The 16301-nt window shown below is 33.6% G+C and overlaps 1 protein-coding gene across 28 annotated transcripts in view; it reads left to right on the plus strand.

Annotated features, from left to right (window-relative positions):
• The window catches only part of RIMS2 (regulating synaptic membrane exocytosis 2), a 587005-nt gene that overhangs the window by 354002 nt on the left and 216702 nt on the right, over nucleotides 1-16301 (plus strand). For 27 of the 28 annotated variants that reach the window (XM_065903249.1, XM_065903253.1, XM_065903241.1 and 24 more), the window contains 3 exons: nucleotides 6629-6697; nucleotides 9300-9456; nucleotides 11771-11887. In XM_065903249.1, the coding sequence (XP_065759321.1) occupies nucleotides 6629-6697; nucleotides 9300-9456; nucleotides 11771-11887 (343 nt within the window). Of the gene's footprint in view, nucleotides 1-6628; nucleotides 6698-9299; nucleotides 9457-11770; nucleotides 11888-16301 lie in introns of those variants that run through there. The other variant, XM_065903258.1, reaches the window with a different exon arrangement.

The raw sequence follows: 16301 nt of genomic DNA on the forward strand, positions 1-16301 counted from the left end.
ATGAACATGGCACTGCTGACACCCTGGTTTTGGACTTCCAACCTCCACAACTGTGAGACAATAAATTTCTGTTGTTTTTGAGCTTCACAGTGTTTGGTACCGTGTTACAGCAGCCATATGAAACTAATACGGTAGTGTGGTTTGGGCCATACATGTTTTGTACATTTAATGTTAAATGTATTCCTAAATATTTCATGTTTGGATATTTTTGTAAATGATTGTGGTTTTGAAAACAAGTTTCTAATTTTTCATTGTTCATTTTTGTATGTTGACTCTGTATTCTAGAGTTTTGCTAAATTCATTGATTAGTCAGTCTTAATAACTTTTTAATAGTTTCCTTAAGACTTAATTTACATGATCATGTTTCATCTTGCTTTCTAGTTTGTATGCCTTTCATTTATTTCCCTTGTATCTTACTGGTACAATATTGAATTGAAGGGGGTTTTAGTGGATATCACTGGCTTCTTCTTTCTTTTAGGGGGAATGTATTCTGTATTTAATAATTAAGGGTTATGTTAGCTGCAGGCTTTTTGTAAACACTTCTTATCAGTTTGAAGAAGTTTCCTTCTTACTAGTTTCCTGAGACATTTTGTCATAATTGAGGTTAAGCTTTTTCAAATGATTATGTTTATTAAAATAATTTAAAACTTGGCGTATATAAATGAAACAGCTTCAGTAACCATTAAATAGAACTAGAGAGAAAAATCAGCAAATTTACAACCATTAAAAGAAAGTGCAATGTAATTCTTTCTCAGCCATTTATTGGTCAAGCAAACAAAAATTTAGGGACAATACAAAACAAACCACGGAATTAACAAATTTATCTCATGGTTAAAGAACTCTGAACCTAACATTTAATGAATTCATATTCCTCTCTTATATACAAGAAACATTTTAAAGAATTGTTAATATACTATTCAATAATTCATTTTTGACAGATTTCAAAGAATTGATATGGTTTAGGCTAATCAACTATGTCAATTTTTAAAGAAAGAGGTATATTACACCCATACCCTTGATAAATTTTAAAAATAGACACACACAATAAAGAACATTTTTTTAAAGATCTATTGTATCTGCATCTGTCATGTATTAATCAGTCAACAGTGTCTTAAATTTAATCAAGTACGGAAATATCTTCTAGACCCGGGGTCTAGAAGAAAATATAATGCATATTTACATACAAATATTTGTGTAATGCAAAGAAGTACTCGGGGAAATGCTTACATTAACAAAGTATTCAAAGCTTGAAAATTATAATGTACTCATCCAGTTTTTTAGGAAAAAGATCAGTTCAGTTCAGTTGCTCAGTCTTGTCTGACTATTTGCAACCTCATGGACTGCAGCACGCCAGGCTTCTCTGTCAATCACCAACTTCTAGAGCTTGCTCAAACTCATGTTTACTCAAGTCGGTGATGCCATCCAACCATCTTGTCCTCTGTCATAAAAATCCAAGGAAAGAAAGCCTTAAAGTAAGAGCAAAAATCAATAAAACAAGAGACTAATTTCTAGTTAGGATTATGAAGCCCAAAATTTAATCCTTTAAGTGAATCACAAAATAAACCTATGATGAAATTTATGGCAGAATAAAAAGAAGGTACAGTTAGTATTCAAATGGTAATATGATTGATATATCAGAAAATAAATTATAAAATAAAATCAGAAATGTCATAGCAAACACTTTGAAAATTTAAAGTGAAGAAATTCTTTTAAAATATATGATTTACTAATTTTGAATTAATCATTCACATCTCCCACAAAATAGAATTAGTAATTTAAAATATTCACACAAAGAAATGGTAATTTTATAGATAAATTCTATCAAAATTTCAAAGAACAGATTTTTTTAATCTACAGATTAATCTCCCAGAGAATAAAATAGGACTAATTTTCTATGTTTAGCTGGGCTAGTGTAACATCCGCTGGATCATCAAAAAAGCAAGAGAGTTCCAGAAAAACATCTATTTCTGCTTTATTGACTATGCCAAAGCCTTTGACTGTGTGGATCACAATAAACTGTGGAAAATTCTGGAAGAGATGGGAATACCAGACCACCTGGCCCACCTCTTGAGAAACCTGTATGCAGGTCAGGAAGCAACAGTTAGAACTGGACATGGTTCCAAACAGGAAAAGGAGTACGTCAAGGCTGTATATTGTCACCCTGCTTATTTAACTTATATGTAGAGTACATTATGAGAAACGCTTGGCAGGAGGTAGCACAAGCTGGAATCAAGATTGCCGGGAGAAATATCAATAACCTCAGATATGCAGATGACACCACCCTTATGGCAGAAAGTGAAGAGGATCTAAAGAGGCTTTTGATGAAAGTGAAAGAGGAGAGTGAAAAAGTTGGCTTAAAGCTCATGGCATCTGGTTCCATCACCTCATGGGAAATAGATGGGGAAACAGTGGAAGCAGTGTCAGACTTTATTTTTTTTGGACTCCAAAATCACTGCAGATGGTGACTGCAGCCATGAAATTAAAAGACGCTTACTCCTTGGAAGAAAAGTTATGACCAACCTAGATAGCATATTAAAAAGCAGAGACATAACTTTGCCAACAAAGGTCCGTCCAGTCAAGGCTATGGTTTTTCCAGTGGTCATGTATGGATGTGAGAGTTGGACAGTGAAGAAAGCTGAGCGCCGAAAAATGGATGCTTTTGAACTGTGGTGTTGGAGGAGACTCTTGAGAGTTCCTTGGACTACAAGGAAATCCAACCAGTCCATCCTAAAGGAGATCAGTCCTGGGTGTTCATTGGAAGGACTGATGCTGAAGCTGAAACTCCGATACTTTGGCCACCTCATGCGAAGAGTTGACTCATTGGAAAAGACCCTGATGCTGGGAGGGATTGGGGGCAGGAGGAGAAGGGGACGACAGAGGATGAGATGGCTGGATGGCATCACCAACTCGATGGACATGAGGTTAAGTAAACTCCAGGAGTTGGTGATGGACAGGGAGGCCTGGTGTGCGGCAATTCTTGGGGTCGCAAAGAGTCGGACATGACTGAGAGACTGAACTGAAATGAACTGAACTGAACTTTGATTTTAAGCCAAAAGATTAGTACAAGGAAGGAAACAGGTCAGAATCAACTGTAAATAAAAATTGTAAATCGTTTATGAAATATCACTGAATTTACAAGATTTAGGTCACTCTGATAGGATGTAAATTCAGCAGATATTGCTTTTAATGGAGAAATATTAGAAAAATTCTATTTAAAATCAGAATTAAAAAGAAATGTGAAAGTTCTTTTTCTTTCCAGTATTGAACTTACTAGCATAGAAAGGCAAGAAAAAGAAAAAAGGCTTTAGGACTGGAAAGAAAGATTGTCTCCGTAGGAAAATACTAACTAAACCATTAAAAATAAAGTGAAACGTGAAGTTGCTCAGTCGTGTCCGACTCTTTGCGACCCCATGGACTGTAGCCTACCGGGTTCCACCATCCTTGGGATTTTCCAGGCAAGAATACTGGCATTGGTTGCCATTAAAAATAAGGGGAGAGGGATATCCCAGGTTGCTCAGTGGTAAAGAATCTGCCCGCCCATGCAGATGTGTGTTGGACCCATGGGTTGGGAATATCCCCTGGAGGAGGAAATGGCAACCTACTCCAGTATTCTTGCTGGAAAAACCCCTGGACCGAGGAGCCTGGTGGGCTGCAGTCCGCGTGGTCCCAGAGTCAGACATGACTAGCCACTGAGCATGTAGGTGTGGTTAGTGCACTACTATACAAGCGAAAAAGAGACTTTAACAAGTTGGCTGATTAACACTATTTTACAATAAAACTGCATTTCTGTTTATGAGCAATTAGGTTAGAAAACATCATTTTAACAGTATTTCTAAAATCAATAGAAATGATAAGATACAAAGGATAAATCCACCAAATAATGAAAATTTGAGGGACCAAAGTTAAAAAATTTCAGAGAGATCCTAAAGAAAACTTGAAGGAAGAGAATGCCATATTCATGGCTTATAAAACAATGCTGTAAAATGATGCTTGATGTTTTAATGTATTTATCAAGTCAAAATCCCAATAGAATGTTTTTTGTGCAGTTTGATAACCTGAATCTGAAATTTAAATGGAAGAGCAAAAAGTGAAGGAGAAAGATCAAAGATATGAACAATTAGGTGAATTATTTGCATTTCAGTATGTAGCATTGTAATAATAAAGACAGTGAGTTATTGGTTTATAGATAATCAGCTTGTACAAGGAAAACAAGTAGAGCAGCAAACAAGTCCTAGCAGATAGAATGCATTTATTTATAACAAAGAAGTAACATTGCAGATCATTGTGGAAAGAGGATGATTAAATAAACAATGCTGAGATACATGTTATCCATATTGAAAAAGTGAATTTGCATCCATATCTCCTGTCATTCACAAACTCATTTCAAGATGGACAAGGATATATATGCACAAAGCAACATTTTTAATCTTTCATAAGGAAAAAAGAGTATCTCTGTACTTGTATATAAGCTCAGGAAATTTCCTAAAGGAGACCCTGAAAACAGTTTTAAAAGAAAAGATTGATATATTCAGTGCCATTAAACTTAAGTACTTGAATTCATCAAAATATGAAAAGATAAGATCCGCATAGAGAGAACATAACTGCAATATATTTAACCTCTGTAGGACTAATATCAAAACAAATCAAGACTTCCTTCAGGAAAGTAATCAAGAGTTGAAAGGAAGGAACATTTATAAGCCACATGTATGCCCTACCTCCTATTCCAACCCCTACCGTCTCACACACATAGGAAAGCACATAAAGGCTAATAGAATGAGCTTGATCTTTTGTTGGTGTCATTCTTATCTTACATTAGAGGCAGCTCTGACCCTTGACCAAGACAAAAATCATGTAATCTTTATGCTCTATGCTGAACCAGTAGCATTAAAATAATCATTGCTTTTTCCTTAATCATTTACAAGGTGAAATCTTATTACCAGCTGAGCAATTCTTAACTCTCTCCTCCATAGCCTCATCTGTGTTCTTTTTCCTTTCTCATAAGTTTATTTACAATGTGTGTCCTAATTCTATAAATCCTTTTGTGATCATTCTGTTGAGATGTTGTCAGATATCTGTGGTTTCCATATTAACCAGTGCTATAAGAACCTCTGGAGAAGGACATGGCAACCCATTCCAGTGTTCTTGCCTGGGAAGTCCCATGGAAGGAGGAGCCTAGCAGGCTACAGTACATGGGGCCGCCAAAGAGTCGGACATGACTTAGCGACAAAGCAACAATAAGAGCCTCGGATCCAATGGGGTCTAAAACCTTATGACATACCGATTTGGAAGGAAAATAGTGGTGAATTAATTCAGTGGGACCACATGACCAAAAAAGATAGGCATCTTCTACCTAACCATTAAAAGGAGAAAAACAAGAACTGCAGTTCCTGTCAAAAAAAAAAGACTCTTCTTTTCCCAAGAGGGCAGGGATTACAACAAACAAGCAAAATATAGAGAGAGTGTATTTCTAGGGGGCGGTTTCAGATGTTGGAAGACATTCCTTGAAAGCTATTGTGTCACTGACTGAACATTTTAATTATTGCTATTTTACACAACATGAGCTTTCAGTGTTTTCTAAACCTTACAGGAAAGCATTTATTTTCTGATAAGAGTTTCATCTATGTAATGAGTAATGTGTTGTTTAAGTAGACAGACAAAACAAGTCCTCTTGAAATAGAAACACTGTCTTCATTTATCATTAAATATTTTCTGATACCAAGGAAGGAAGAAGTGCTTTAGTAAAAAGATTTTCTTATGTATGGTGTACCTATTCCTCAGACACATGTAGGAGAAAAGATTACAAAATTATCACGTGTTTATTGGTATATGAAATATATGTCATAGTTAAGTGTGAGGGCAGTCTGCTTTAGCATTTAGCCAATCAAGCTCTACTTAATTCAGTTTAATGTGAGTTTTGCCATAGCATGATTAACTTTTAAAGTTTTGTTAGAGATTTGTAAGGAAAACACACACAAGACTATTGATTTATGATAATTATTATTATTCTGTCTTAGATTGTTTCTTAGAAAATATAACACAGTTCACAATGCATAAGTTAGTTTGTAGATGATTTATTTCTCATATCTTAAAGCAACAGAGAAACAAGTAATAGTAAGGAAGGATGTTTAAGATGTCTTAGGTTATTATTCCTCTCCATAAATGTGAAAAATAAAGAATTGTGTATATTTAATTCATTAGTCATGAATATAAGAAAAAGACACATGAATGTCTTTGAATATAACATTATTTGTATTTTGAAATTTACCTAGATTTAAGTGCATTTGTCTAAAAGCATCTAAAACTGATTGAGCTATTTTTGACTTGGCTTTTTTTCAATAGATTTTATCAATTAGCATCAAATCACTAACATATTATTTACTGTTTAATAATATTTCAAGCTTTAACCCTTTTAGGAACTTTATCTTACACATTTAAAAATAATATCCTCGCATAATGAAATAAATACACGTGAAAATGAATGTTTGTGAGTTTATGATGACTTTTCTTCTTGTTTTTTATTCTCAAGTGTTCCCCTCAAAATCCTTTCATTTGCTTTTTAGGTTGGTGAGGATTTTTCTTTTCCTTAAATAATCAGAAATTTTAATTTTTGCTATTTTTTGCTTCATAGGATCAAAAAGAATAAGTGATAGTGAGGTCTCTGATTATGACTGTGATGATGGAATTGGTGTAGTATCAGGTAAGAATTTTATAGTAATAAGAAGGAAGTATAGTAATTATTTACCAGTGAACATGTAAATATATAGATAAATATAATGAGTTACAAAGGACTACCCTATTTATCCCCCACCACCAAAACAGCCTTACAGCAGTTTAAACTAAATGATTCCAAATTCGAAAGAACAGCATGTATATTTTCTGTGGTGAAACAGACCACCAGCCCAGGTGGGAGGCATGAGTCAAGTGCTCGGGCCTGTTGGGCTGGGAAGATCCAGGGGAATCGGGTGGAGAGGGAGGTGGGATGGGAGACCGGGATGGGGAATTCGTGTAACTCTATGGCTGATTCACATCAATGTATAACAAAACCCACTGAAAAATAAAAAAATTAAAAAAAAAAAAAATAAACTAAATGATTCCAGTTGCTGGAATACCTGTATGGATTGTTAGATTGAATATTCTTACTGAAAGATGTCTCATAAGTACTTACCAATATTCTAGTTTTAAATTACTAAATAATAAGGATTTCGTTATAAGTTTGAGAAGTTACTGTTTAACTAACGCTTCTTTATATTTCACTCACAGTGTGGAAAATATGTTTTTACTATCACAAACAGCCACATGTATCAAATATTTGAATGCATTTTTAAAAAGTTTTGTTCATGGTTGTTACATTAAGTATCAGTTACAGCTGCATTTTGAAATTGTGATATTGTAGTTTTAAAATACTGCCTCACTTATAGCTAGAAATTTGTCTGATGATTTAATAATTTAGCTAAATAGCTATTTTTAAAACATTTTGGGGATGTTTTTACATATAATATACTCTATCATAAAATGTTTGATTCTCTTCTGCTTGAAGTTTAATTATCCTAGCAAATTTCATAAGCATATCCAATTTTATCATGAACAAAATCTTTATGTTCTGTTGTATGTAGACATGCTACAATGGCATCAGTGACTGATAATTTTTGTTGGACAAATTTTGATAGAGTGTGAGTCAGTTTGCTTGCTATCAGCTTACTACATTTAAAAAAATTAATGCTATCCTTTTAGCCTTTATTTTTTGCACTAAAGTGAATAATATATTAATTCACTAAGACTGCAAAAATATTTTTCATGTTTTATCATTTTTCAATTAAATCTTAGTAAAGTCATATTTCTCATCATAACTTGCTTGGAGATTGTTAGCATTTTCCCCTACTTGTATTCTGTTATTTTATTAATTGACTTTTCAACTTCTTCTCTTTATTAAATATCTAGCCCCATCAGATTTTTTTACCCAAAATATTCTTCTTCAGGTCATTAAAGCTCTTTGTCTTGATGTCATTTGGGGCATATCTCAGTGTTTTTATTTTCTACTTCCAGGATGACAAAAAAATGATCATGTTATTTTTTTCCATTTTATTAAAGAATATACCTTTTGAAAAAAAATTTTTTAGGAATCATTCATTATTTGGGTTACTACTTTCTGGAATAATCTTTGCTATTGCAGAATATTATTTCTCAAGCCTACACAATACAAAGTGTTTATCCTGGGCTTATTATTGTTTAACCACCATAAAACATCATTGTTTCTTGTCTCAGTAGTATTAATTTTTTTGCTATATGATGATTCATTCAGTAATCCATTGAAGAAAAATATACTGCTGTATAATATCCTCTGTGTTGCTATTTTGAAATCAAGTGTAATTTTTGAGATAACTTCAAATACTTGGAATAAAAGTTTAAATATTTACTTCAAATGATATTCAGAATGCTTTCTAATATTGTTTATTTCTTAAAGAAATATCTATATAGACTATAGACATTGGGCTTCCCAGGTTGCTCAGTGGGTAAAGAACCACCTTGCCAATGCAGAAGACACAGGAGACTCAGGTTTGATCCCTGGGTTGGGAAGATCACCTAGAGGAAGGCATGGCAACCCACTCCAGGATTCTTGCCTGAAAGTGAAAGTTAGTCACACAGTCAAATCCGACTCTTTCCAATCCCATGGACTGTAGCCTGCCCGGCTCCTCTGTCCATGGAATTCTCCAGACAAGAATACTGGAGTGGGTTGCCATTTCCTTCTCCAGGGTATCTTCCCGAACCAGGGATCGAACCTGGGTCTGCTACATTACAGGCAGATTCTTTACCAACTCAGCCAACTTTACCATTCTTGCCTGGAAAATCCCGTAGACAGAGGAGGCTGGCAGGCTATAGTACATGGGGTTGCAAAGAGTTGGACACGACTTAAGCAACTGCACATGTATCTACTGTAGAAAGTAGGAACTTTTCGTCAGGTTATTATTCAAATATTTATAGTTGTTGAGAACTATTTGAAGCTCTTCTGGTCAATGAAGAGATGAAAATGCCTTTAGAATAAGCTAAATTCTTTTATTGCAGATTACTAACTGTGTAAAAAAGTGAACATAGTAGCTGTCTACAATTTGAATATTTGTCATTCCTTCTCAGTTTAAGTGTTAATAAAATATTATTTTATGTTATCATTGTGCTTTATTCATTATGCTTTACATTTACTATATTTAAAGCCTTTCACTAACATTTTATGTTTTTCAGTAAATTACAAAATACTGAAAATCTTAGTGTGTGGGTAACTGTAATCTTAATATTTCCACCTTTAGATTATCGACACAATGGTCGAGACCTTCAAAGCTCAACATTGTCAGTGCCAGAACAAGTAATGTCATCAAGCCACTGTTCACCATCAGGGTCTCCGCACCGAGTAGATGTCATAGGAAGGACTAGATCTTGGTCACCCAGTGTCCCTCCTCCACAGAGGTAAGACAGCATAACATTTTATAGGATGATTTTATAAGCCTATTTATCTTAAAATATTATTAGAAAATTTAAAAGATAGGTTCCTATAGAGAAAAGTTATTTAGGGAAAAACATATGTGCTAGTCAGTAGTTTATATAATGAGAGTAATAGGAAATATGGGCTACTTTGAATTTTGGATGACCCAAATATGATTTTATTATAAGTTCATAGTCATAAAGAAGATGCAAATTCCAGTCTCATATATATATTGAGCAGATCTAGTTAGACTCAACTAATTGTACTCATGAATGATATTGACATTTTAAGAAATAAGAAAGAATAAACATTTGTTGGAGCAATACAATTAAGAACAATCATGAGAAGACTAAAAGGAAACGCATAAGCAGTGGGAAGAATTGCTTGGAAATCTGCAATTCCAGGTCCTACATTTAGAGGAAAACTCAGATCAATCCAATTAAGTTAGAACTGCTTATTGGAGTAAGAACCATGGAAATGTTTCCGAATCAATCCAGTTAAGTTATAGAAAGGCTTACTAGAGTAAGAACCAAGGAAATAATATCTCTGAACAGGAAATATGTGCATAATTTCACATTTTATATACTTGCAATGTTTAAGGCAATTTGAACCCTTAGAATGACAATCTTAGAACACTCATTTTAAATGAGTAATTGAGTTAGTTTTAGACATTTAGACTTAGAATTTTAGGTTGTCATCTTAATTTTATACATGGCATTAGACTGTCTAAGAGAATGAGATTTATTATATTTATAAATTTAACTTATTTAATTATAAGGATATTAAGTACTTAAATGTTTATTTAGACAATTAATTAAAGAGAAAAGTTAATATATTAAATTTATAAACATAGTTTAAAATATTTTAAGATTTAGGTGAGTTTGTAAATGGGACTAAAATTATTAAAAGGATTCTGAAAAGTAACTGTTTAAATGTGGTAGACCTATCAGTAGAATAATAAGACTTGTAATCTGAAATTTAAAGTGCAAGAGAAAATAAGATTTAAAATTTGTAGTTTTAGTAAATTAAGCCCTCCCTCATTAAAAAAAAAGAAGAATTCTTGACTTATCAAAGAATGAATATTTGAACACACCAGTAGAAAATAGACATGGATTTTAAATTAGATTGACCTGCACTTAACAGAAAGCCTATAGTAGCAGGAGCTTGTGTAAAAGGTTTATTCCATCATGAGAAAGAATGTGTCATGTCCAACTCTTGGGACCCCATGGACTGTAGTCTGCCAGGCTCCTCTGTCCATGGGATACTCTAGGCAAGAATACTGGAGTGGGTTGCCATTCCCTCCTCCAGGGGATCTTCCCAACCCAGGAGTCGAACCCATGTCTCCTGCATTGCAGGCAGACTCTTTACTGACTGAGCTATAAGGGAAGCCCGTAAAATTAGTAAACAAGCCAGACCAAGAATGGTAGCTTAAAAAAATAGTCATTGATTGGTTATAAAAACATCAGTTTAGATTAAAAAAATAAACAATTATTATCCCTAAAGTAAGATGGCTAATAAACCATCTATAAGCAACATGGTCTATAAGAAACATGCTGAACTCATTTTCTTCACACAAATCTATACTTCCTCCTATATTTCATATTTTATTATCACTACTGTACACCTGGGCTGCGGCTGCTGCTGCTAAGTCGCTTCAGTCATGTCCGACTCTGTGCGACCCCATAGATGACAGCCTACCAGGCCCCTCCATCCATGGGATTTTCCAGGCAAGAGTACTGGAGTGAGTTGCCATTGCCTTCTCTGATACACCTGGGAGTCAACCATTAATAGTTTTCATAATCCTTATCTTCATTCCCATTGACATGACCTTAATTTTATGTCGTACCTCTGCTATGGCTTCCTGTGTGGCACTAGTGGGTACCTGCCTACCAGTGTAGGAGACATAGGAGAGGTAAGAGATCCGGCTTCCGTCTCTGGCTCTGAAAGATCCCCTGGAGGAAGAAATGGCAACCCATTCCGGTATTTTTGCTTGGGAAATCCCATGGACAGAGGAACCTGGAGGGCTACAGTCCGTGGAGTCACAAAGAGCTGGAAAGGACTGAAGCAATTTAGCAGGTACACACCTCTGTTACAGCGGCAATCTCCTAATTTCATTGTCAATCTCCAGGTGAAATTTATACATTTAATCAGAAGTGCAATTAGTTAAAGCAAAAATCTTGAGGTTGACATTGCAGTGATCTTTTGTCTTTTTCTGCTGTCTTTATTAAAAAACTTTTTTTTTTAGTGTAATATATGATTATGGTTTATTAAGATATTTAATGGATCTTGCTATTTCAGTCGAAATGTGGAACAGGGACTTCGAGGGACACGCTCTGCTACAGGACATTATAATACAATTAGCCGAATGGACAGACATCGTGTCATGGATGACCATTATTCTCCAGATAGAGACAGGTAAATTTAATCAAATACTGTGAGACCATATTATAATTGCTGCCTACAGGAAGAAAGATTACCATAAAATGTTTTCATCCTGAACTTGGGTATTTTTTATCTTAGTTTTTGAAACCATGTGCTTCGTTTACAATATCTACATTCTTATGACTGAAACATCATTTTAAAAAATTAAAGAAACAAAAAACAACCTTTTGTTTGCTAAGAAAAACAATTCATTTTGCTCTTGCAGTTTTGGTACTTTGTTAAATCAAGCCAGTTAAGTTAGTGAACTTGCACATGAAATTATAATGATAATCATAAGGAAAACAGGATGTTTTATTATTTTTACTTTATCATAACCAATTATTATATTGAAAAATACTTTCATGAGACAGTGGATTTAAAGTCTTTTATATTCATCTGGTAAATCAATATGACTTTTTAGTCATGTTGAGACAAGTCTGGTTTGTTTAAACAGACAGGAAAACTGATTTATGAAGAGGTTTTTCCTCATGGCTTTCAGTAAACCTTTTAAACAGCTTAAAGAATTATACTTCTTGACTGCTGTGCTTGGAAGACTTCTCTATTAAATGTGATATACTTAGGCATGTTTCAGTACACACGTTAATTACTACTAATTTTTTTAACAAGCTAATTGATTAATCCTCTAGTATATGATTTGATTATATATGAAATGAAAAATGCTGTGGTATTTCCCAAAAACTACCAAGTGGGTTTAAGATAAGGATTAGAATAGAAAGCTTAATTTACTGTTCAGAGAATATTCTGATGAAATAACAAGGGAACTCACAAGTCTCTTTATATGCATCCTAAACTAATTTTAGTAAAAACACTGGGGGGAAGGGTGGAGATTCAATCAATTGATATGAAAATTTTTGGCAATACTTATACATTTAATTGTTTTGTCTAAATCTAGTCTAAATCTAACTGAGTTCATGCTTATAGCATTGTGTTGGAGTACACTTTTCCAAAAGAAATATAGGGAATATCTTAGTCTTCAATCGTGTCAATCAACTATTGGCTTTTGTGTCTGAGATCTAAGAAGAAATAGGAAGTGAATAAATTAATATCTTAGTGTCAGATGAAAGTTAGTGTAGTGTTTTATTTATTTTTAATTTATTTGACTTTTTCATAGGGGTTTGTGTCTTTAATTATAGGCATGTTACCTACAGAAATGGATACTTATCAAGTACAGTAATAGTGAAAGGTAACTATATTAGAATGATTAGGAATGCATCATATTAGGGTGGATGAATGAGTTTTTCATTACCTAGTAGAATTTTTTAAAATTGATAATTTCTTGAAATTTTTCAGGTAGTGACTCATAAACTCCTTGTTCATTGAAGGCGTGTTAAGCAGATGATGAGAGAGGAAAGTCTGAAATGACTTTAAATCTGCCAAGTTTATGTAAAATGAACTAGATATGTTCTCTGAAGGCAATATGGTCTGGTCTAAATCTTGCAGGGAAGAACAGAATAAAATTGACCTTCAGAATTATAAACAAAAATAGTCACTGTCATGACAAGCACATAATATTTATTGACATTTTGAGACAAAGAGCCCTAAGATTAATGACCTAAAAAGTGCTATTCAATCCATGGTAATAGTTAATATTTGAGTTAGTCATAATTGAAATGTTACATTTTTTATTTACTTTATAACATTATGAATCTTTTAATTTAGCAAAAACATTTGAATAATTCAGAGATTTTGTGGGGAAATTGATCTATGTGATTTCATTACTGTTTTGATCTTATACATTATCAAATCATAATTGCTCTTCATTGTGAGCTGTTTTAAATCCTTTTAGAAATAAATAAAATAGAATTTCATTTAAATAGGCCTATAAAACCATTTCTATATTAATTTTGAGTATTTTTGCAATCATTATTCATTACATGAGGAATAAAAAATGAAAAGCACAGTATTATCCATGTAAATAGTCTATCACATTATTAAACAATGGGTTCTTAATTTCTGTTTTATCCTAATATTCTAAAAGATTTTAAATAATAGAATCCATATGAAGGCATTGTTATTTTTATGTACTATTTATAATAGATGGTAAGAATAATCCTCCTACAGTGAATTTTCATGAACTGTATTTTGTAGTCGATAAATAATACTGTTGATTTAAAAGCCTAAAAAAGAATTTCCTTTGAGATGATAAATAAAATTTAGTTATTTTGAGTAGTGCATTAATCTTGCTTGTCAGTAAGGGTTGACACACTGGACTAGAATATTTCATGAAATGTATTATTTTTCATGGGATTTGGAACCAAATGGCAATTGGGCTTGAATTTAGATTTTTTAACAACTGATCGCTGTGTATCTTTGATTTGATTTCCTTATCTATAAAATTAGAATATTAATGCCAACTTTATAGAGTTTTTGGGTAGATTAAATGAAACAGTGCCACCAATTGAATGGTATGTACTCAAAAAAAGTACCCTTAACATTTTAAAAGGATCTTTTAGCTTATAAATAATTTACTTTTTTTTTTAATTTTATTTTATTAGTTGGAGGCCAATTACTTCACAACATTTCAGTGGGTTTTGACATACATTGACACGAAAGAGACACAGAAGTACAGAACAGACTTTTGAACTCTGTGGGAGAAGGTGAGGGTGGGATGTTTCAAAAGAACAGCATGTATATTATCTATGGTGAAACAGATCACTAGCCCAGGTGAGATGCATGAGACGAGTGCTCGGGCCTGGTGCACTGGGAGGACACAGAGGAGTCGGGTGGAGAGGGAGGTGGGAGGGGGGATCGGGATGGGGAATACGAATAATTTACATTTTAATGTGCTCATCAATTAAGCAGAGAAAAGAGAAGTCAGTCAATTCAGTTGTTTTTTTTGAAGTGGCTTGTAGAGGATGTAGGATATGTGTTGGACCTTGAAACATGAGCATGTTTATTTAGGCAACAACAAAAGATACAGAGGCAGAATATACATATACTTTCAGAAAAACCCAGTAAGAAGGATGAAGGACTAGGGGACATACTAGAAAATTGTGAATAAAGATAATACCTTAAAAAAAAAGAAGATAATGGCTTTTATATCAGTCATGTTGAGTGATAAATGATACAACCCCATGGACTGTGGCTTACCAGGCTCCTCTGTCCATGAGATTCTCCAGGCTAGAATGTGGTATTTGTAGCCATTCCCTTCTCCATGGGATATTCCTGACCCAAGGATCAAACCCCAGTCTCCCACATTGTGGGTGGATTCTTTATTGTCTGAGCCACCAAGGAAGCCCCAATAAATGATACTATATGACATTAATTTATAGTACCTGGTTGGGCTTCCCAGGTGGTGCTAGTAGTAGAGAACCCGCCTGCCAATGCAGGAGACATAAGAGACACGTTCGATCCCTGCGTTAGGAAGATCCCCTGAAGGAAGATGTGGCAACCCACTCCAGTATTCTTGCCTGGAGAACCTCATGGACAGGGGAGCCTGTTGGACTACAGTCCCTAGCATCACAGAGTCAGACACGACTGATGCAACTTAAGCAGGCACACACACACTTGTTTAAACTTAAGTGGTGTAAGAAAGAGATATCCTTTTCTTATAGATAATATAAGAAGAATTATAGATAGAATTTTGATTGGATCTTTATTTCTCTGCACATCTTATTTTATTAGTACTAGTCAAATTCCTTTTCTCTTTTGAAAAGAAAGAAGGTTTATTACAAGTAATTCAGAAACTTCCGCATAGCGATATTAAATAAAAATGATTAATGTAATAGTCGACTTCTCTTCATTCCTCCTACATTTTTGTATCATTATTTCTCTGGTAAATCTTGGTAACTACTACAACTAGGAACACCATTTTCTGGAGCAAACTATGTGACTTTAGTATTAGAAATCATTTCAAGAGCTTATTTTTTATAGGAGTTAATTTACTACTAGAATAAGTATAGAGTACTAGATGCTATTTCTATAATATGTCATAGATATCTTATAGTACACATTTTTTATGTCTGTCGTAGAGACTGAAATATATTGGTTGCATTTAATTCCATAGAGTATACTTTCAGCATAATAAGGAAGAAATTAATACTGGCAGAAAATATATTACTTCATAAACTTTTTTCTTCTCTTCATTCAATTAATACATTTATATTTGATAATATTTTATAGAACAGGGCATATTTGCCCTAATATATGAATTTCTGAAATGCTTCAAACACATGCTGTTTCTCTATTCTTTAACAGGCTGTCAGCTACCAGAAATTACCAAACCATTTCAGTTATCAGCTATGAGAGAAATACATCTCTGAAAGTTTGAAAACATAGAGAAAGTAAATGAAAAAGAAAACTCATCCTAATAAATTAATGCAACTTTTTATTTATTATATTTCAGGATTATATTTTTACTTTTTAAATCATAGTGTATTTTAGGAAC

Source organism: Muntiacus reevesi, chromosome 12 (genome assembly GCF_963930625.1).
Source record: "Muntiacus reevesi chromosome 12, mMunRee1.1, whole genome shotgun sequence".
NCBI lineage: Eukaryota > Metazoa > Chordata > Mammalia > Artiodactyla > Cervidae > Muntiacus > Muntiacus reevesi.